The sequence below is a fragment of the Kazachstania africana genome, chromosome 2 (genome assembly GCF_000304475.1).
Source record: "Kazachstania africana CBS 2517 chromosome 2, complete genome".
Taxonomy (NCBI): Eukaryota; Fungi; Ascomycota; class Saccharomycetes; order Saccharomycetales; family Saccharomycetaceae; genus Kazachstania; species Kazachstania africana.
Window position 1 is genome coordinate 620,054 of NC_018941.1, and position 20,317 is coordinate 640,370.

General features: G+C 37.7%; 12 protein-coding genes and 1 non-coding gene across 13 annotated transcripts; 8 read left to right on the forward strand and 5 right to left on the reverse strand.

Moving 5' to 3' along the window:
• Window positions 1-344: 344 nt before the first annotated feature.
• On the forward strand, window positions 345-875 carry AHP1 (thioredoxin peroxidase AHP1; the record flags this gene model as incomplete). Its single annotated transcript, XM_003955678.1, has 1 exon — window positions 345-875. The coding sequence occupies one exon, from the start codon at window positions 345-347 to the stop codon at window positions 873-875; it is 531 nt and encodes a 176-aa protein (XP_003955727.1).
• Window positions 876-1,183: 308 nt separating this feature from the next.
• Window positions 1,184-1,564, reverse strand: CCW12 (Ccw12p; the record flags this gene model as incomplete). Its single annotated transcript, XM_003955679.1, has 1 exon — window positions 1,184-1,564. The coding sequence occupies one exon, from the start codon at window positions 1,562-1,564 to the stop codon at window positions 1,184-1,186; it is 381 nt and encodes a 126-aa protein (XP_003955728.1).
• A 1,852-nt stretch (window positions 1,565-3,416) lies between these two features.
• On the forward strand, window positions 3,417-4,751 carry HOG1 (mitogen-activated protein kinase HOG1; the record flags this gene model as incomplete). The annotated part of the gene is made up of 1 exon (XM_003955680.1): window positions 3,417-4,751. The coding sequence occupies one exon, from the start codon at window positions 3,417-3,419 to the stop codon at window positions 4,749-4,751; it is 1,335 nt and encodes a 444-aa protein (XP_003955729.1).
• Window positions 4,752-5,249: 498 nt separating this feature from the next.
• On the forward strand, window positions 5,250-5,867 carry KAFR0B02990 (uncharacterized protein; the record flags this gene model as incomplete). The annotated part of the gene is made up of 1 exon (XM_003955681.1): window positions 5,250-5,867. One exon carries the CDS (start codon window positions 5,250-5,252, stop codon window positions 5,865-5,867), a length of 618 nt encoding a protein of 205 aa, XP_003955730.1.
• A 219-nt stretch (window positions 5,868-6,086) lies between these two features.
• KAFR0B03000 (uncharacterized protein) lies at window positions 6,087-6,761 on the forward strand (the record flags this gene model as incomplete). The annotated part of the gene is made up of 1 exon (XM_003955682.1): window positions 6,087-6,761. One exon carries the CDS (start codon window positions 6,087-6,089, stop codon window positions 6,759-6,761), a length of 675 nt encoding a protein of 224 aa, XP_003955731.1.
• A 496-nt stretch (window positions 6,762-7,257) lies between these two features.
• Window positions 7,258-7,367, forward strand: KAFR0Btrna8P. Its single transcript has 2 exons — window positions 7,258-7,294; window positions 7,331-7,367. It is a non-coding gene; the product is annotated as a tRNA-Pro (tRNA).
• A 230-nt stretch (window positions 7,368-7,597) lies between these two features.
• Window positions 7,598-9,637, reverse strand: AVL9 (Avl9p; the record flags this gene model as incomplete). The annotated part of the gene is made up of 1 exon (XM_003955683.1): window positions 7,598-9,637. One exon carries the CDS (start codon window positions 9,635-9,637, stop codon window positions 7,598-7,600), a length of 2,040 nt encoding a protein of 679 aa, XP_003955732.1.
• Window positions 9,638-9,890: 253 nt separating this feature from the next.
• Window positions 9,891-12,344, forward strand: CFT2 (cleavage polyadenylation factor subunit CFT2; the record flags this gene model as incomplete). The annotated part of the gene is made up of 1 exon (XM_003955684.1): window positions 9,891-12,344. One exon carries the CDS (start codon window positions 9,891-9,893, stop codon window positions 12,342-12,344), a length of 2,454 nt encoding a protein of 817 aa, XP_003955733.1.
• A 187-nt stretch (window positions 12,345-12,531) lies between these two features.
• MSL5 (mRNA splicing protein MSL5) lies at window positions 12,532-13,935 on the forward strand (the record flags this gene model as incomplete). The annotated part of the gene is made up of 1 exon (XM_003955685.1): window positions 12,532-13,935. The coding sequence occupies one exon, from the start codon at window positions 12,532-12,534 to the stop codon at window positions 13,933-13,935; it is 1,404 nt and encodes a 467-aa protein (XP_003955734.1).
• A 139-nt stretch (window positions 13,936-14,074) lies between these two features.
• Window positions 14,075-16,150, reverse strand: CLF1 (Clf1p; the record flags this gene model as incomplete). The annotated part of the gene is made up of 1 exon (XM_003955686.1): window positions 14,075-16,150. The coding sequence occupies one exon, from the start codon at window positions 16,148-16,150 to the stop codon at window positions 14,075-14,077; it is 2,076 nt and encodes a 691-aa protein (XP_003955735.1).
• Window positions 16,151-16,693: 543 nt separating this feature from the next.
• TML25 (palmitoyl-(protein) hydrolase) lies at window positions 16,694-17,380 on the reverse strand (the record flags this gene model as incomplete). Its single annotated transcript, XM_003955687.1, has 1 exon — window positions 16,694-17,380. The coding sequence occupies one exon, from the start codon at window positions 17,378-17,380 to the stop codon at window positions 16,694-16,696; it is 687 nt and encodes a 228-aa protein (XP_003955736.1).
• Window positions 17,381-17,492: 112 nt separating this feature from the next.
• Window positions 17,493-17,999, forward strand: SRN2 (ESCRT-I subunit protein SRN2; the record flags this gene model as incomplete). The annotated part of the gene is made up of 1 exon (XM_003955688.1): window positions 17,493-17,999. The coding sequence occupies one exon, from the start codon at window positions 17,493-17,495 to the stop codon at window positions 17,997-17,999; it is 507 nt and encodes a 168-aa protein (XP_003955737.1).
• Window positions 18,000-18,156: 157 nt separating this feature from the next.
• SAN1 (ubiquitin-protein ligase SAN1) lies at window positions 18,157-20,088 on the reverse strand (the record flags this gene model as incomplete). Its single annotated transcript, XM_003955689.1, has 1 exon — window positions 18,157-20,088. The coding sequence occupies one exon, from the start codon at window positions 20,086-20,088 to the stop codon at window positions 18,157-18,159; it is 1,932 nt and encodes a 643-aa protein (XP_003955738.1).
• Window positions 20,089-20,317: the final 229 nt, after the last annotated feature.

The following is a 20,317-nucleotide window of genomic DNA, read 5'->3' on the forward strand; positions in this document are numbered from 1 at the left end:
CGGAGAGACCTGGCCAAATTTTGTCGCAAATTAATAAATTTCCCTTACTAATTGATGCATCTAGCGACCTTTTTTTTTGCATACTACGTATTGTAGAGGGCAAAGAAAAGGGTGAGTGACAAAGCATACACCCCCCCAAAGTGGTATAGTATGTGTCTCAACAACGACACAGTAGGCAATTGTAAAAGGAACCGAATGGTGTGACTGAAGTATATATAAAGGGAAGGATAATCTTGAATTTACAGATCGATTTATCTTCAATGTTTTCTTGTTCTTTGTAGTTATCTACAATACATCAAATATAACAACTTATAATACATCCAAATAACCAACAACCAAAGAAAATGTCTACTGAATTATTAAACAAACCATTACCAGCTGCTGACTTCAAGTTCCAATATATCGCTCTCTCCCCAAGTGACCCAGAAGCTGAAGCTTGTAAGATGCCACAAACTGTTCAATGGTCCAAGTTCATCAAGGAAAACAAGACCGTTGTTATCACTGGTGCTCCAGCTGCTTTCTCTCCAACATGTTCCGTTTCTCACATCCCAGGTTACGTTGCTCATTTAGATGACCTAGTTGCCAAGAATGTCGACCAAATTGTCGTCTTAACCGTTGACAATCCATTCGCTAACCAAGCATGGGCTAAAAACTTAGGTATTAACGACACTAAGCACATCAAGTTCGCTAGTGATGGTGGCTGTAAGTTTATCACTTCATTGGGTATGGAATTAAACGTTGATGAAGGTTTGAACTGGAGCGGTAGATGGGCTATCATCGTTAAGGATGGTATTGTAACTTACGTTGGTAAGGAAACAAACCCTACTACTGATGTTACTGTCTCTTCCGTTGAAAGCGTTTTAGCACACTTATAGAGATATGAAAATGTATAGATAATGAAATATATACAAATTTTTACGTACGAGAATAAACTTTCTAACTGAATATTAGATATTTTTATATTACTGAATAATACAATTGTTGGGTCAAAAAAGAGAAAATTTAAAAAATAAAAAAAGAACTAATTTATATTAAACTGTTTTTATAAAATAAACGTAATATATTTAGAAAAAAAACTCAACTATAAAAATAAGATTGTTGTTCTTTTACCCACCGAAAATAAAATAAGTGTTAAAATTATTGGAATGTTAAATTACAAACTGAAAATTCAGTACACAGATACTTATAATAATAAAGCAGCGGCACCAGCAACTAAAGCACCAGCAGCTGGTAAAGCCTTGACGGCAGCACCAGTGTAGGAAGTGACAGACTTGGTGGTGGAAGCAGCAGTAGAGTTAGCAGCAGCCTTGGTAGAGGTAGCGTTAGCAGCGGCAGTAGAGCTTAATGGACACCAGGTGGTGTATTCAGTGACAACGTCGTTGACGGTGACGGTAGCAGTGGAAACTAAAGCTGGGGAAACAGTTTCAGCACACTTGTGGTCTTCACAGGAAGTGATGGTGACTAAAGTGGTGGATTCTTCGGTAGCAGTAGCAGTGGTGACGTTAGCAGTGGCGGAGGCGACAGCAGCAACGGAAGCAAAGGCAGCGACGGTAGAGAATTGCATTTTATTAATATTTATTTATAAGCGAATGACAGAAGATGTAATATTCTTAGAGATTTTAAATTGTAAGAAAAAAAAGTAAGGAATAGAAGAAAAGATTACAAGACAAATGTAAAAGATTGTAGTTCATTTATATAAAAAAATTTTCCTATCTTTCGAAGAAGAGAAAACTGAACTTGCAATCCTTCCTAGTAATCTGTTTCAAAACAAACATGTTAGCATAGCTGATTTTTTTTACGCTTGCATGCTTGTTTACTCTCAGTGCAAAATCTAAAAATAGTTTAATACCTTTGACGGACAAAAAATTTTTTTTCGCGCTTTCCCTGAGAGAAACCTGCAGGGAGTGGCCAGGATTTGACAAGGAAAACTCTCGGGCTGAAATGAAGTTTCTCGAAGAAAAACAAAAGGAGGGGCAGTTCAGAAAAAGCGACGGAGAAACATTCACCATGAAACGAAAAAAACAACAAAATGCGAAAAAAAGATTGCGTCTTTTCAAAAGTCGAGTTTGGTTCAGCGCCTACGGGGATTCACAGATCTCGTGTTGGTTCCGCGCCATTCATTTCACCGCGTGGCATGCTAGAGTTTCAGAGGCGTTTTACAAACACTACGGAGAAATCACTGACAATATATTTGTGATAGCATGCGGCAGGAATTCCTATGAGACAATGCTGCTTGCTCTTTCCTGCAAGAGTAATTTGAGGGACTCGTCTGAAAAGGACTAGACCTTCCTGGCAGTGAGGACACCAGTAAAAATAGATTGTTTGTTTTGATTTTTCTCGTACTGGGGCCTAACCATGAAAAACCATCAGCGAAAACATCAGCGAAAACTTATAAACACGGATGTTGTTGCTTGTAAATAACAAACGTAAGCAATGAAGGAGATGAAATGCAAAGTTTAGCAACCTGTTGCTACATTTTTTCATCTAGGGGTGGAACCATCAAAATCCGAAAGGCAGCACCAAGCAAAGACTATTGAGAGTCATCCTAAATAGGCTCCATTACCCGCGAGTAAACAACAACGTACCCGCGAATAAGTTTCTTTTTGTGGTGGATTGTTTTTTACCCGCATGGTTAATAAACTTTTGACTAAAGCCATTCAAGATCTGCTTTGACAAGAAGTTCCATGTCTTTTTCTAAAACGCGATCTTCTCTCCGGATATTATAGCTCAACAGTATCCGCTACCTGCTGTTAATTAGCCAGCACTTGTTTCTACCCACTTGCGATCCCCACCCTACCATGCAATGACATCTTGACTCGAAATCTATTGCCCCCCTTCATCTCATGTTGTTGACACAAATTGGACTTTTCGCAATCACGTGATAGCTGTTTGCCCCGTCACGTGGATAAACATTTTTCTGAGAAATTTCTTCATCGTCAGCTACGGGGAAACCATCCGGTTCTTCATTCTTTTTTCTATGCTTCCGCCCCCCCCCCCCCCCCCGTTCCACACTCCCGTCAAAAATTACTTTTTCTTGGCTCCCATGACGATATTTCTGAATAACGCTTCTTCTCTTAATTTTTGAGCAGTGCTGTTAATACTCAACCCAATTTAGAATATTCTTCACAAGAGAAATACGAGTCATAATCACTAAATCGTTTATTTGGTGGATTTTAAAAAACAACAACTCACGGTTCCAAAAATCACTCATATAAGAGAGTGGTCATATATCATTTGATAATCTTCCGTATTACGTTACCTACAAAGCAAGGGCAAAAAAAAAGAGTATTAGTTAATTTTGGAAAAGCTATTTCCTCGTAATTTTTCTTCTTTTTTTCTAAAAACTGTCTATATCAACACCTTTCAATAATATACCCTTTTTGCATCATAAAAATCACATAAAAACTCAATAAAAGATGGCTTCACATGAGGAATTCATTAGAACTCAAATATTTGGAACAGTATTTGAAATTACAAATAGATATGCCGATTTAAACCCAGTAGGAATGGGGGCCTTCGGTTTGGTTTGTTCCGCTACAGATACTTTAACTCAACAACCAGTCGCTATCAAAAAGATAATGAAACCTTTCTCAACCGCTGTCCTCGCAAAGAGAACTTACAGAGAATTAAAATTATTAAAACATTTAAGACATGAAAATCTAATCTGTTTACAAGATATCTTTCTATCGCCTTTAGAAGATATTTATTTCGTAACAGAATTACAAGGTACTGATCTTCATAGGTTATTAGAAACAAGACCTTTAGAAAAACAATTCGTTCAATATTTCCTTTATCAAATTTTAAGGGGTTTAAAATACGTTCATTCTGCTGGGGTCATCCATAGAGATCTAAAACCAAGTAATATCTTAATTAATGAAAATTGTGACTTGAAAATTTGTGATTTCGGTCTAGCAAGAATTCAGGATCCTCAAATGACAGGTTACGTTTCCACTCGTTACTACAGAGCTCCAGAAATTATGTTAACTTGGCAAAAATATAACGTAGAAGTGGATATTTGGTCTGCGGGTTGTATCTTTGCAGAAATGATTGAAGGTAAGCCTCTATTCCCAGGAAAAGATCACGTTCATCAATTTTCAATCATAACAGATTTGTTAGGTTCTCCTCCTGAAGATGTGATAAATACAATTTGTTCGGAAAATACTTTAAAATTCGTGACGTCTTTGCCTCATAGAGATCCAATCCCATTTTCTGAGAGATTTAAAAACGTAGAACCAGATACTGTAGATTTATTAGCTAAGATGTTAGTTTTTGAACCCAAAAAAAGAATCACAGCGGCAGAAGCCCTAGCACATCCATACTTGGCGCCTTATCATGATCCAACGGATGAACCAGTTGCTGATGCTAAATTTGACTGGCATTTCAACGATGCAGATTTACCCGTCGATACCTGGAGAGTGATGATGTATTCTGAGATATTGGATTTCCATAAAATAGGCGGAACTGACGGTCAAATCGATACTAATGCTACATTCGATGATCAGGTTGCTGCTGCTACAGCTGCTGCTGCAGAAGCACAAGCGCAAGCACAGGCACAAGCAAAAGCGGCACAAGCAAAAGCGGCACAAGCAAAAGGTACTTCAAATGATATCTCAAACAAATTAAATGATAATGTTGCAGTGGACAACAAAGATATTAACACACGTGACACAGCGATCAATGGTGATGTCAGTGATGATATAAGTAATTATGCCAATCAAGCCGTCTTGTATGCCAACGAATTTCAACAGTAACTAAATCCTGGCTATTCAAACAAAAAAAAAATAATATTTCAAGAAAAAGTAAATAAATAAGGCATTCTCTTTATACTCTCTATATGTAATAGTTTTTGTCCTCCTTTCTAATTTGCTCTATTTTTAAGATTGAATCGCTTTTTACTCCGAGAGCCTCAGGAGAAAATTGAGTACAGAATATATAGAAGGCGGTACCAAGTTTCATGAATTCATTTGACAAACAGTATTCTTTTCTACTCTTAGCGTGTTGCTAATCGAAGACATTATAGTAAAAAGTAAGATCTAAAAGTTAGTCATATCATGCCAAACAAAATAAAGTGTGAAAGCAGTATTAAACTTATGTAGTAAAAAGCCAATGTTTGTCCCGTCCTTTTTTTATATAAAAAGTACATACCGTCGAGCGAATATCTTTTCCTCTCCAATTCAAGACATTTTGTACAACAATTTATATCTCCATTCTACCAGCATTCGTTATTAAATTGAGCTGGTGCAAATGTGATGTACTCGACGCACTTATCTTTTTCCATTGTATTAACTATCTTTACCTGTATCATTTGTGCCATCTGTGTTGAGGCTGATGCTGCGAGCTCAGACACATCGGTTACTGATCTGTTACGGCAGTTGAGCTTACGGCCTCTACCTCTCAATGGGTCCCTGACTAACATGGCCTATAATTACCTCAAGTGTATGGAGGTAGAAGGATTTAGCAATGCAACATCAGTGATAACTGACGAGGCATCTACTCTCACAATATACGCCAACATTACGCAAGTTAATTCTACTGCGGTTGATCGTATCTATATGAAGTGCGGTAGGTTATACGCTGGTACTCTGAGAACAGCAGTGCTCGTGGCGGATGCCCTAGATGAAGGCGACGTTTATTACAGCACTCTAGGTGAGATCCTAGCAGGATCGGTGCCCCTACCACCTTTAGCCTCCAACCCGACTTACCAAGCGGAAGCTACAAGAAAGTATGAATTGCATAGCGAAACTACTAAACGTGACTATAGCGGAGCTTGGCATTACCTGTTCTCAACTATAACAACTGCCTTGACCGATCGTTGTCTTTTCCTCTCTCGGGGTGTTGCTAATCGAAGAAATTATAGTAAAAAGTAAGATCTAAGAGTTAGTCATATCATGCCAAACAAAATAAAGTGTGAAAGCAGTATTAAACTTATGTAGTAAAAAGCCAATGTTTGTCCCGTCCTTTTTTTATATAAAAAGTACATACCGTCGAGCGAATATCTTTTCCTCTCCAATTCAAGACATTTTGTACAACAATTTATATCTCCATTCTAGCAGCATTCGTTATTAAATTGAGCTGGTGCAAATGTGATGTACTCGACGCACTTATCTTTTTCCATTGTATTAACTATTTTTACCTGTATTAGTTGTGCCATCTGTGTGGAGGCTGATGCTGCGAGCTTAGACACATCGGTTACTGATCTGTTACGGCAGTTGAGCTTACGGCCTCTACCTCTCAATGGGTCCCTTACTAACATGGCCTATAATTTACTCAAGTGTATGGAGGTAGAAGGATTTAGCAATGCAACATCAGTGATAACTGACGAAGGATCCAGTCTCACAATATATGCCAACAGTACGCAGGTTAATTCTACTGCAGTTAGCGCCATTTATATGAGGTGCAGTAGGTTATACGCTGGTACTCTGAGGACGTCCATGCTTGTGGCGGATGCCCTAGATGAAGGTGACGTTTATTACAGCACTCTAGGTGAGATCCTAGCAAAATCAGTACACTTACCACCTTTATTTGCCAACCGGGTTTACCGCGGACAAGATACAAGTACGAATGAATTGGATGGCGAAACTACTAAATGTGACCATACCAGGGCTTGGTGTTACGTGTTTCTGGCTATAACAACTGTGCTAGCTATGGCTCTGTCTTTACGTACACTGACGTGTGCGATGGTACCAACGATCCCTTCTACACCTCATGACATAAAGGAAGGTCAGAGAAAGTCTCGTGCATACTATTCTCCATATTATTGAAGGCCAGTCAAGTTCGTAAAGTAAATTCACATTACCCAGTGGTTATACCAAATAATACACTGGTTATATATAAAATAAAGTATAATTTAAATTATATGCAGCGAGGCAAACTTTGACCAAACTTCAGCGTTCACCTGAGTATTTATACCTTTTCCAACACATTTTGATTTATGCCAATTATCATGTTCTAGATTTATGAGTCAACACGTTGTCATAATTATCGTACCATAATTATTGCATGATAATATATATTCGTGTTTATCACGCCATATATGGTTCGTGTCAATACATTGTCGTGTTTATCACACCATAATTATTGTTCATATCTTCTCTAACATTTTAAATTTGTCGTTCTAACTATCAAAACATTGAACTGTCAGTATATTGCCATTTCCAGCATAAACGTGTTCTGATTGTCCTGCAAACATAGAGTACGTATCAGGTTTTTCAAGGCTAACATTGCCTTGTCTTGCAATTTAAGGAAGCACGAAAGTACGGGCGTGTGGTCTAGTGGTATGATTCTCGCTTTGGGCGATTCTTAAGAAAAACTTAAGAAATAAATCACAAACATGCGAGAGGCCCTGGGTTCAATTCCCAGCTCGCCCCATTTCTTTTTTCGAAATTTCTTTGCTCCCTGCAAAGATTTCTCCCAAGACAGGCCCGTACAAGTTGAAGAATCATTGACGGCTCAATACAAGACCAGTTTCTTGCCTGAAAGAGAAGCTTCTTGAGAATAGAATGAATTATTTATTAACTATTTATATTAATGCTTATTTTAGTGGATCTTAAGGCCTGAATTGTATATTTTATAAAAATAAAACAACTCCAAAAAGGAATTACGTAGAATCGTTTTTATCAAGAATATCGAAGTGAGAGTTTTGGTTATTTGAGGTAGATGCATTCCCCATTGTTTTCTGATTGTTTTCTATTACAGTAGCTTGACCCTGTCTGTTTTCTTTGTCCTTTTCATCAGAGTTTGATGAAGTGGACCCATCTTTTCCACTGTACGAACTTTTGGAATGAGAGAAAAAGCTCGAAGAGTCATCCATCGAGCTAGCAGCATCTGAAGATTTCTTTCTGTGCTTCTCTTCAAATCGTATACCTAACCCAAAGAGAGCCTTCTTTGGTGATCTTATGCTTTTTTGGTCATCAATAAGGACCGTGTCTTGGCTTTTCAAATCATTCGACGACATGTTTTCTTTGTTTTTTTTCCTGTTAAAGTAATCCTTCCAGGTTGCCCATATATTCTGATCCTTGTTGCTTTTAATTGAAGCGGTCTCTTCAGAAGAGGTATGTGTACTTCTTTGGGACAAAGAAAGATCCTCCTTTGATTGTTCTCTGAAAAATTTAAGTTTATTATCAGAACTATTGGAGCGATTGAAGTCTAGGTGACTGCTGGAGTGCTTTAGGTTCTGAAAAGTCGTAATAAACTTTTGTTGAAGCTGTTTAAAGGCATCTCCACCAGTATATATGTGTTTTGGAGCAAATACATCAAATAATCTATCATCTGTAATTGAAATGAAGATTTTAAAGTTCTGTGTTTCCTTCCAACATTTGATAAAATTTAAATTAAAAGAATTCCAAGGATTTGACCTCAGTACATCGTCTGAAATACCTTGTAATGTCGAGAGGTTACCGGTATCGCTGTTCTTATTAAGGTAGTCATACAATTTTACGCTTGAAACCAACCCACTTAAGTAGTCCTCAAATTGCCATCTTATAAAATCTTCGCTTCCCTCAAATTGAGAAGAAGTAGGTACTTCTTCATCGTTTTTATCCCATGTATCATTAACAACTGAAAATAGGCCGTCCATCCATTTCTTATCCTGGGTAGTCAGTTGTAAAATTGTGTGTAATTCTTTATCCATTATCTGTACCGTTGAATTATCGACATTCACGAAAATGTCACAAATATCCTCTTTTTGTTCTGACAACAACGAATTCGATGTCCCAATTAGAAAGTATTTAGTTTTACTTGATTTGATGTCACCTAATTGCTGTAAAGGTGTATAAGGTGAGAAAAGACCACCTTTTTCAAAAATCTGCAAGGGAAACCCTAAGAATCTCAAAACCTGTTTTCGTTCACTTGTCTTAAAAGAATCAGCAACTTGATGATTAGAAAAGTCCTTAAAAAGAAGCGGACTACCACAATTTTCAAGATTAGATACTAATAATGGGATTAAACTAATAAGACCAAATTGCAAATTACAGATAACTTCTGCATTACTACTGTAAAACACTATTTTCTTTTCCAATAACATGGCCTTTAAAAGGACCAATGTATCTTTCTTAAAATCATGAAGCATTTTTCTCAAACTTAATCCGACATAAGCCTCACTTTCAGAAGATTCGGTAGCATTAATAGAAGGACCATACATTGTTTGTAAGTTACTATATAATGCATCGATCAAACTTTTATCGGTGAAATCATGTTGCATAAAGAACGCATTTGTTACTATGCTTAACTTATCCTTAATTTGACCAAGTAATGGTTGCCTTGAAATAACGACAATAGATTTCTGCACTGTAGATCTTGTAACATCTTTATCCTTAGTCTTCAAAGCATCACTTTTAATTTGCCTTGAGCACGATATAGCGAAAAAGGTGGTATAATCATCTAACTCATCTTCTGGCAGATCTGTAGCACTTACAGGACTTCTTTTATTCTTTTCATTGAATAATAAGGTAAAATAGGTAAAAGATTCCTCGAACGAGTGCGATCCATCAGGTAAAGCTTGGAAGGGAAGATTAGGCCATAGATCTGCTGCGTCAGTTCCTTCAGGCAAACCATGCCAATATTCAACTTCTGGTCCTCTCTTATGATGGAAGTCTACCAAACAGATCCCCACAATAGAGGGTTTTGTTTTGTCAGCCATAATCGTAATCTTTTTGATAGAGTCGATACTGCCCCGTGCCTATAATCTAACTATCACAACTGCTGAATAGAAGGTAATAAATAATACAGTAAACCGGCTGGTTTTCAAGTTATTTCATTCCACATCGAAGGAATCAAAACATGTTTTCAAGTCTTTCTACTATTTCCGAACTCTGACTGAAAAAAAATAAAATTCAAATAGTATAGACATCTATATTACAAGTAGTAAATTCAACTAATTTCAAGATAAAACAATGACTTACAAGCTCAGTTGCTGTGATGATGGGTCCGGTGTAACAGTAGGGACGATATTACGGTTTGAATTTGCCACAATTTTGATTGACCCCGGGTGGAATAATAAAAAAGTCTCGTACGAAGAATGTGTTCGCTATTGGTCTAACATTATACCAGAAGTTGATATAGTATTGTTGTCTCAACCGACAATTGAATGCATAGGGGCATATACACTACTTCATTATAACTTTCTGTCGCACTTCATATCGAGAATTGAGGTATATGCTACGTTGCCCGTGACAAATCTTGGAAGGGTGTCTACTATCGACTTATATGCATCAAAAGGAGTCATAGGACCTTATACTACAAATCAAATGAATGTGGAAGACATTGAAAAATCATATGATCACGTTAAAGCACTAAAATTCTCCCAAATGGTAGATTTAAAATCAACGTTTGATGGGTTGTCGTTAGTTGCATACAATTCAGGCTATACCACTGGTGGTTCAATATGGTGTATTATGACACATTCTGAAAAGCTTCTTTATGCACGTAGATGGAATCATACGAAAAATAACATTTTAGACGCATCTGCTTTGTTAGGCCCAGGTGGGAAACCGTCATCAGCGCTAATGAGACCTTCTGCGATTATAACTACCTTAGACAGGTTTGGCTCTCCAAAACCGTACAAGAAACGATCAAAAATGTTCAAAGACCTTTTAAGAAAATCAGTAACTTCCGGTGGATCAGCCGTCATACCTGTAGAAATTGGTGAAAACTTTCTAGACTTATTAGTTCTAGTTCATGATTTTTTATATGAAAACTCCAAGTCCGGGCTTATTTCTCAACTGAACATACTTTTAGTTTCTTATTCAAAGGGTAGGATAGTAACCTATGCGAAGTCCATGTTGGAATGGCTTTCCTCTTCAGCAATCAAAACCTGGGAATCCAGGGATAGCTCTTCGCCATTTGAACTGGGGAAAAACTTCAACGTAATATTACCAAGTGAGATATCAAAATATCCTGGATCGAAAATTTGTTTTGTGTCTCAACTAGAGCCCATGATGGATGAAGTTATCGAAAATTTAGGGCAAAATGAAACCAGTACAATATTATTAACATCAAAAGTCAACCGTTCTGAAATTGTCAGCGAAATTTACAAGGAGTGGACGCAACTGTGTAAGAAACCTAGCGTAGAGGAGGGCCAAATACTCCCATATTCCAGTTCAGTACTTTTAAAAAAAGTGAATATCGAACCACTAAGGGGACATGATCTTGACGAATTCAAAAAGTCGATAGAAGAGAGGAAGGAAAAAAGATCTAAGAGTGAATTGTTATTAAGGAAAGAAGCCAAAAATCCTGCTAAATCTTTAAATACAGACCGTGTCAATGGAGGCTCCATGGATGGTGACACGTCCCAGAGCAAAGCAATTGACGAAGACGATGATGAGGAAGAAGAAGAAGAAGAAGAAGATAACCTTCTCAGAATTTTGAAGGGCCAAAGTGGAGATAAGTTGAGCGGTGTAATTGAATATCCAGTTGACACCTATGTACAGACCACCTCAACTCCCAAAAACAAGATGTTTCAGTTTAACCCAAGAAAAGAGAAAAGAGACGATTATGGTACAATAGTCGATTATAGTATGTTTATTTCTAAAGAAGAAGAAGAAGAAGAATCTAAAAATGCAAATAAAAGACCACAGGAGTCGCAGAACGTTTCCAATAATTTATCAAAACGTTCCCGTAGAGACACTAATGTAATGAATGGCTCAACTCGCAATGCTGAAAATTTTGACAATATCGACTATCTTAACACAGATAAGGATGCAATGAAAATAGCGCTCGCAAATGAACAAGTCATTCTAAATTGCTCTATTGCATTTATAAATATGGAAAACGTTGTAGATCAAAGGTCTACCAGTATTATTTGGCCGTCATTAAAACCCAAAAAGATGATACTTTTGGCTCCTGAGACATTTCAAGATCAAAATACCGTGACATTAATGGAAAAGAAGGGCATTGAAATGTTCGCACCACAATTGAATGAATACATTGAATTCAGTACAACCATCAAGGCCCTTGATATATCATTGGATCCAGAATTAGACAAACTATTGAAGTGGCAGAAAATTGGTGATGACCATACTGTTGCACACGTTGTTGGTAGAGTAGTCAGAGACACTATACATAACAGTATGAGAAATAAACTGGTTCTAAAACCAATCAGTTCCGGGACAAAAATGCATACAAAGAGTGGCTTACTTTCTATCGGTGAGGTAAGGTTAGCAGAAGTCAAGAGAAAACTAACAGAACAAGGTCACGTTGCTGAGTTTCAAGGTGAGGGTACCCTAGTAGTGAACAACGAAGTCATGGTAAGAAGGATAAGTGATGGTGAGACGATAATAGACGGTTCGCCATCCGAATTGTTTGATATCGTCAAGAAATCCATAACGGAGATGCTGGCCAAAGTGTAAATGACCTTATTATCCTCGTGACTTTTAATTAAACGTGCAAAATTCAGATCACTTTTTACGCCGTCTTTTGAAAAATACTGAAAATTGTTTTTTGAAGAAGGTAAATTGGATTAACAAAATGCGATGAAGAGTAGAAGAAGGAGGACTTTGGTGCCACGGAACAATATAATAACAATATCCCCCAATTATGGCAGAAATCAATCAACGTGGCCGTTTTTATGGAAGAAGAACTCAGAATAATTTTAGGGATAATGAAAGAACATATGAGAATGACTTCAGCAGTCTGCCTGTAAAGATCACAGGTGCGTTGACTCCTGAACAAATGACAGCGTATCAAACGGTGTTCAGGATTGAGGAAATAACCGAAATCTTGAAATCAGAAAAGTTAGAAGTTCCTGAACTAATGAAGCGATCTTCTTCGCCTCCACCTACGTATGATGCAGAAGGACGAAGGACAAACACGAGAGAGCAGAGATACAAGAAAAAATTAGAAGAAGAGCGATTTAGGCTTGTGGAAATTGCATTAAAAATGGTCCCTTTCTTCAATCCTCCGAAAGATTACGTTAGACCATCTAAGTTTCAAGAAAAATATTTTATACCTGTTGAACAGTATCCTGAAGTAAATTTTGTTGGACTACTACTGGGTCCTCGTGGTAATACCCTCAGAAAGTTACAGGAGCAGTCCAAATGTAAAATTGCTATTCGTGGGAGAGGTTCCGTCAAGGAAGGTAAGCATGCAAATGATTTACCTGAGGGTGCCATGAACATGGAAGATCCATTACACTGTTTAATTATTTCCGATTCAGAAGAAAAAATCCAGAATGGTATCAAAGCATGTCAGTCTGTTATAATCAAGGCGGTAACATCACCAGAAGGCCAGAATGACTTGAAAAGAGGTCAACTCAGAGAGCTGGCGGAATTGAACGGTACTTTAAGAGAAGACACTCATCCCTGTTCCATATGTGGTCTACAAGGTCACAAAAAGTACGACTGCCCGAATAGACAAACATACGCCGAAACAATAGTATGTAGGAATTGTGGTCAGCCAGGCCACACGACATTCGACTGTCCTGCGCCACGGAATTCTTATGGGGTACCTCAGCAAGATACAGGAATTCTGGGACGGAATCGTTATCAGAACGATGCAGATCCTCAACAGGACATGAAAAGAAGACGTATTGGTTCAAGATATCAGGGTTTTGATGCTAGAAATCAAAGGTCACAACAACAAACTAGATATGGTGAAAATGAGAGCCAAAGCGTAGATACATACTCTTCCCCATCTCTGAATGATACAAGACCTGAAATGGAGCTACCACCGCCTCCACCTCCGGGGTTAAATGATCCGATTTCTATATCTTATCCACCAGGAGGATTGGCTCCACCAGGATTGGACAATCAAGCAGACTTATTAAAGCCCATGCTTGAAGAAACGCTTCCTGATGTGCCTTCCGAAGTTACAGCACCCTCTAAGACCAAAACCAACCCTGCTCCAGGATCATCATCGTCATCTAATTTTAATTTACCGCCTGGACTGTCGACGTCAAACGAAGAATTCAATAATTATCCCGCCGCTCCGCCAGGTTTATAGTCATTAACATTCAAATATTATTATATACTAAGCATTTTCTTTTCGTCATCTGCCAACTGATCACTTACTGGGTTCAAGCAAAAAAAAGCAGTCCATTATTACGACCTAATTATGTAGTCATATATAAAATGCATTTATATCAATTCTCTTGATCTTTTTTCCATTTTTTTGCCAACTGCAGAAGCTTTGAGGTACTTGAAATCGACGGTTTGGTGTCATCTGGAAAAATATAATCGATATATTCACGTTCAACACCCTGTTCTTGAATAATCTTACTAATCCTAGTCGGCATCCTCGCCTTGACCCCCTCTTGATCTTCAGTTGATCCGAAATTATTTTCAAATTGCTGATATGCTTCAAATATTAACATTCTGTTCTTCTTATCATCGAGTCTCTTATAATACACCAAAGCTTCCTCATATATTTTTCTAGCGGCTCTTAAGTTCTCTATCGTAGGCTCAAATTCAATCTCATCCAAATCTTCTAGGTCAGCCGTCGCTTCTTGCATTTTAGCAGACTGTGCATTTGTTGGCGTTGAATATTCGTACATGGCATATGAAATCCACACCTTGGCAGAGTATCCCGTTAAATCCAAAAATTGCCTGTACAGTTTTCTAGCATTGTCGTATCCACCTGCATCTGTTTCAAAATTAATAAATCGTTCTATTATCTGAACTTTGGATTCTTTTGACAAACTCACACTATAATCTCTCAAGGAGAGGTCATATATCATTCTGGCTCTTTCCTCATCATCCAAATTTTCTTCCAATTCTGCATAATCTATCCATACCTTTGAGTTGGAGGGGTTAAATACTAGATACTTCTCAAAAAGCGTTCTTACCCTATCAAACTCCTTTAGCTTGATCTCTAATTCGATATATCCCTTGAAAATTTTATTTTTGGGGCACATACCTATAGCCCTGCCAAGGATCCTTCTTACACTACTAATATCACCATGCCTTACTTCAAATTTGCCATACATAATCCAAATTTTTGAAAAGGTAAAATATTTGTGTGGTATGATTTCGTTGACGAGCCTTTGATAAAACTCCCTACATTTATTTACTTCGTTCAATTCTAGTTCCATGTATGTCAAATATCGAATGCAAACGTAGATATACTTTCTCCACTCAAAACTTTTCACCTTCTGATCTGTCGGCCTAGCGGTAGTTATGGCTCTTTCAAAAACGTCTACCATTTGGTCTGGAAAATATTTCTCAATTAAATCAATATAGAGCATCCATAGTTCAAAATTTCTGGGTTCTGTCATAAGAGATTCTTCATATTTTCGTTTTCTTCCATGTACAATTGCCTCATTTATTGTCGAGGCTTTACCAAACTTTTTCTCAAAATTCATAGAACCGTCCATAAGTAACGCATTGTTAGGCCATTTTTCCAACGAAATTTTGAATAGAACGCTACATCTCTCATATTCCTGATTTGCAGCCTCCCAATCAGCATATGATAGAATTAGCGTTATTAAATCATCAGTATAAGTATCTGCTGTTTTTCCCAAAACAGATTCGTACGACACCAACGTATCCAATGCCAAAGAGTAAACTTTTCTTACTGTATCTGTATTACCATTGGTTTTCTCAAATTGTATCCATTTTGACCATACCTTGGCAAAAGGATGCGCCCTGACATAACGTGAATAAACGTCTCTGACATTCTCCCACATCTCTTGTCGTATTTCGAATTCGATAAATGAGTCCCAAGCACCTGATCCTGGCTCTAAAGAGCACCATTTGGCAAATAAGGACCGTACAATATCATTATTTCCTAACGATTCCTCGAGAATTAGATACTTGTACCATAGCTTATCCACTCTTGGTAAAGTAGTCACTGCCCTATCTAACAAGTTTCTTGCGTGATTGATACATTTAGCTTTGATTTCTGAATCTATGTAGCGAATCCACAACGGAATGAAGGTGCTGTCCACCAGCAACGCCCTTTCAAAAACTGACCTCGCTCGTCTCATATCATGTTGTTCAATCTCAAATATAGCATATCGTATCCATTGTCTCAGATCAAGTCTATTTCTCTTCAAATATGATTCAAACTCTTTACGCTTCCTACCTTGAAATTCTCTTAGCTCATCCAGATCCAAAATGTCAACCTTAGTTAAAGGTTTTATTTGCTTTTTCCTAGAAAAAGCATCCTGTATAATCTGATCTACTGTAATTTGATCTCCAGTTCCAGTGTCGGCTTCCATCAATACTGCCAGTCTACGCTCCAACTCATTAGCAAGTGACGCTTTAAGATTATCCAGCTTCTATATCACTTTTTAATTTTTTTACATTTTCCATATTGGTGTTCCGCGATATGTAACTGGAAATTCATCAAAATGATTTTGCCTTAACAAGCTAAAACAACTATTGGAGAGCACCTACAAGAAGAGTAGACGCTAAGATCAATAACCCAGTCATAGTGCATCTCATTCATTTGAAGAGATGCTACCACTGATTTGTGTTCAAATTCTTATGTCTTAGACCAAAATTTATATAAAAGAAATCGGAAAGAATCAAATGGATGACAGCGCTTGTTCACGCAAAATTATGTGACAAAAGTCCATCTTCTTCTACTATGCTATATGTTAAAAGAGAGTAAAATACCTTTCATCCGAATATACATTGAAATAGCTTCTTGCAAAGATGATAGAGACCTGAGCGAAATAATTAAACACTCTAGACTCTCTTGAGTATACTGACAGTTTCTCATTTCTGAATTGTTACGTCTTATTTCACTTGATTGATTTTTATTGTAAACCCCATGCCCTTTTGATGAAGGAGATCAGGTCTATCATTTCTTCAGGTGAGACAGAATGTTCCATACCTTCGTAAGTGTGAAACTCAAAATCTTTGAAACCACAGTCCTTGGTGAAAAACTCTTGAGCTTCTTTCCCCTTCTTCACAGCGACTACTGGGTCCCAAGTACCATGACCGTGGAAAATAGGAGTGTTGACATTGAGATCATTTTTCCTTTTTTGCCAGATACTTTCATCTTTACTGATAAATCCAGAAAGAGAGACAAACCCTCCAATCTTCCAAGGCAGAGTCAAAGAACTTCCAAGACTTAAACTAGCACCTTGTGAAAAGCCCCCTACGATAATATTTTCTGGCATAATTCCCTTTTCTATCTGCTCCTTGACACAGTTAGCCACAACATCTATAGACCTAAAATAACCTTTAGCATCAACTTTCCTCATCTCTGGATCCCAGTCCAGTATATCAAACCAACTTGGCATTACCATGCCTCCATTTGCAGTCACCGGAACAGTTGGGGCATTAGGAAATATGAAATCTGTCTTCTCAAATGCCTTATCATTTTGTAATTGTGAGGCTAAAAAACTCCAGCCTTGTCCTGAATCCCCCAATCCATGAAACACAATCAATGCATGTGTTGCTGGTTGGATCTTTGAAGCTATCTTGATTGCGGTAGACATCTTTTCTGATACCAGTCCTGGAAGATCGATGCACGTAAATATCTTGGAACGAAATTTTTCAAAGTAGGTTCTACTTAGGAATACTTGGGAACATTAAAGATGAGAAGCAATTATGAACAAGTTGCCAGAGCATGTAGAATTGCTTTCAGCCAATGAAATACAGGAGCTGGGAGAGAAATATAAGACTCAGTTGAAGCTTTATGTCTCAAAATTCCAAGATGTTAGCACCTTGATAGACAGTTTGAAAGAAAGTAAAGATGAATTGAGTCACCTCCAAAACAAGTTTAATGAAATCGAAGAGTCTAAGAAAGGGTTAACAACAGATTTGGAATCATTGAGGATACTTAACTCAGAGTATTCCCAAAAATGGCAAGAACTTAGTACAATTATATCCGATAACTATAGTGAAGCAGCACTAAAACATAAACTAGAAAATCAGGTCAAAGAGTACTTGGAAATGTCTGATCAACTTGAAGCCAGCGTGTACTCCACTGAAGGAGAAATTGACAGTTCAGCCTTGGATGATACGTTAAAGCAATATATGGAGACTAGAATAAATTATCATAGAAGCAAAGAACATTTAGCCACATGGAATGCTCAAGGTTATCTAAGAAAATGACAAAAAAGCCAAAGGCAAATTTGTCTGAAACTAATTTTATAATTATGCACTGTATATAGAATATATATCTATAAAGTACCAAAAGAGATCATGTTAATAAAATTAATAATACACATGCTAGTAATTGAATAAAGTCATTATCAATTCAATATTCACACTAACGCTCTTCTTCATGCTCATCCCCATCTCTCTCGCCGGATCTAATATCTGGCTCTTGATTAGATGCGTCATTTTCATTATTGTTGAGAGAGGAGGCAGCTGTCATTCCATCGCCATTGATATGATATGTTTCAACTTCTCCACTGGCATTTCTTCTACTTGCTACCCCTGTCGTAAAAAGATTTTGAGTAGCCTCATTATTTCTACTATTCAAGCGTGCCAGTAGTGCATCTCTAATTTCATTTCCCATTCTTATAACATCCGGGTTCTGAGTTTCTTGACCTGCCATATCAGTATTGACATTTGATGTGGCAGTTGTAGATGCATCATTATGGCTTCCTTCATGATCATTTGAGGTAGCAGTAGCCACATTTTGTCTGTTATGTGTGATCGAGTCAAAAAAGTTGTTCAAAATGGTTCTGAATCTATGATGGCGTGGATTAGTCCCATCAGAAGCTACATTAGTATTCGTTGGATTATCATTACCTATATCTAATGGTAGCCAATGTATTCTGCGGCCTCTTGTGTTTAAAAGGTTGGGGGAAATAGGAGACGCACCTGCGGTGGGTGCATTGGCAGCACTTGTCTCAGTATTATTATTTGGTTGCGATTGCGAAATTCCGTCAACTTGAATATTGGTACTTGTAGCAGGTGATCCCTGCCTATTGGCCAACAATTCAGGGTTCAAGAAAATCACACTAGCGCCACCTAAAGTCGTGAAACGAACAGGGTTGGCCGTCGTATTGGCGCCTGTAGTTGCAGCAGAGCCAGCTTGTAAGTTCGCTGAAGTTGCGCCATTGTTATTAGCATTAGTATTATTCTCGCTACCTTCTTCTTCAGGTGTAGGATTATATAGCAGATTTCTGATTCTTTCGAACGCTTCTGTGGATTGTGCTTCTACAGAAGAATCCACATTTGCTTCATTTTGATTGTTTTCGATGATTACGTGCCTACAAAGTGGACATGTGTTTTCAACCTTTGACCATTTGAATAAACATTCCCTACCAAAGATGTGGCCACATGGTAATTTTAAAGGAGAATGTGAATATGTAGGAACTTCATTTTCCTCATGTTTAGTGGTACTATCAGTGCTAGTACCTGTATTTGAGTTGATAGTAGCTCCTTCAGTAAGTCCTATAGAATAATTACCATTCGAAGGGTTAGCTTCACCATTCAATCTTCGTCTTTTAGATCTCTCTTCTTCATTATCATCATCGTTTCTTACTCTTTTCTTATTTTCATTCATTTCATCAACTTTTACCTCTTCCTCAAGTGGTTCATAACAGATAGAGCATGATAAGTCTTCGGTTAATTTCTTGGCTTCTTCCAATGTAAGCACAGGTAGCGTTTCAAATGCTTCTTTAGAGATACCTCTGGCTCTCGAATGCAGTTCAGTGAATCTACGCATAGCGATTTCAGCAGCTATACCAATAATAGACTCTAACCTGGATTGTGGGGTACTGGATGGAACGTCCCTGAAGGACAGCACGAAAGTACCATGCGGCAGAGATGGATCAGTAGCTGCTGGACCTTCTCTCGGTAGGGAATTTGGTGGCGGTAATGAAGTTGCAGCAGGTCCATTGCTAGCTCCAGTACTAGAGGTACTGGGCATAGTTGTGGTCGAAGGATTGTTGATAGGTATACGTTGAAGATTGGAAAGTCCATTAATCATGCCAGGCAAGGTGGTGCTTGTTGGAGGGGTATTGACTGTATTTGGATTGGGCCCTAAACTGGCATTAAAGGGATTAGTGATATTAGTTAATGCATCTGGGGTCACATATGAATACTGAACGGAAACAGTTATATTTCTCGTATTTCTTGGTTGGGCCGATGTGTTAGCATTTTCTCTATTATTAGAAGATTGATTTGAAGACGGAGGGTTCCCTGGAGGAGTAGGATGCTGCTCCTCGTTAGATCCTTCGTCACTCATTGATATGGTATAATTTGACGGAAATCCCCAAAAGTTTTATTAACGCAAAAAGAATTCAGTCTTTCTATTTATCAAATACTCTAAAAAATGGAAAGAAAACGAACTATGCTAATGTTAAAAAATACAATACCTAGTGTCCAATATTCGTAGCAAAAATTATATTTCTGTATGTTTAGTTTGCACTAAGTTACCAAACTGCAATATAATTCGATCTAATTACATAATATAT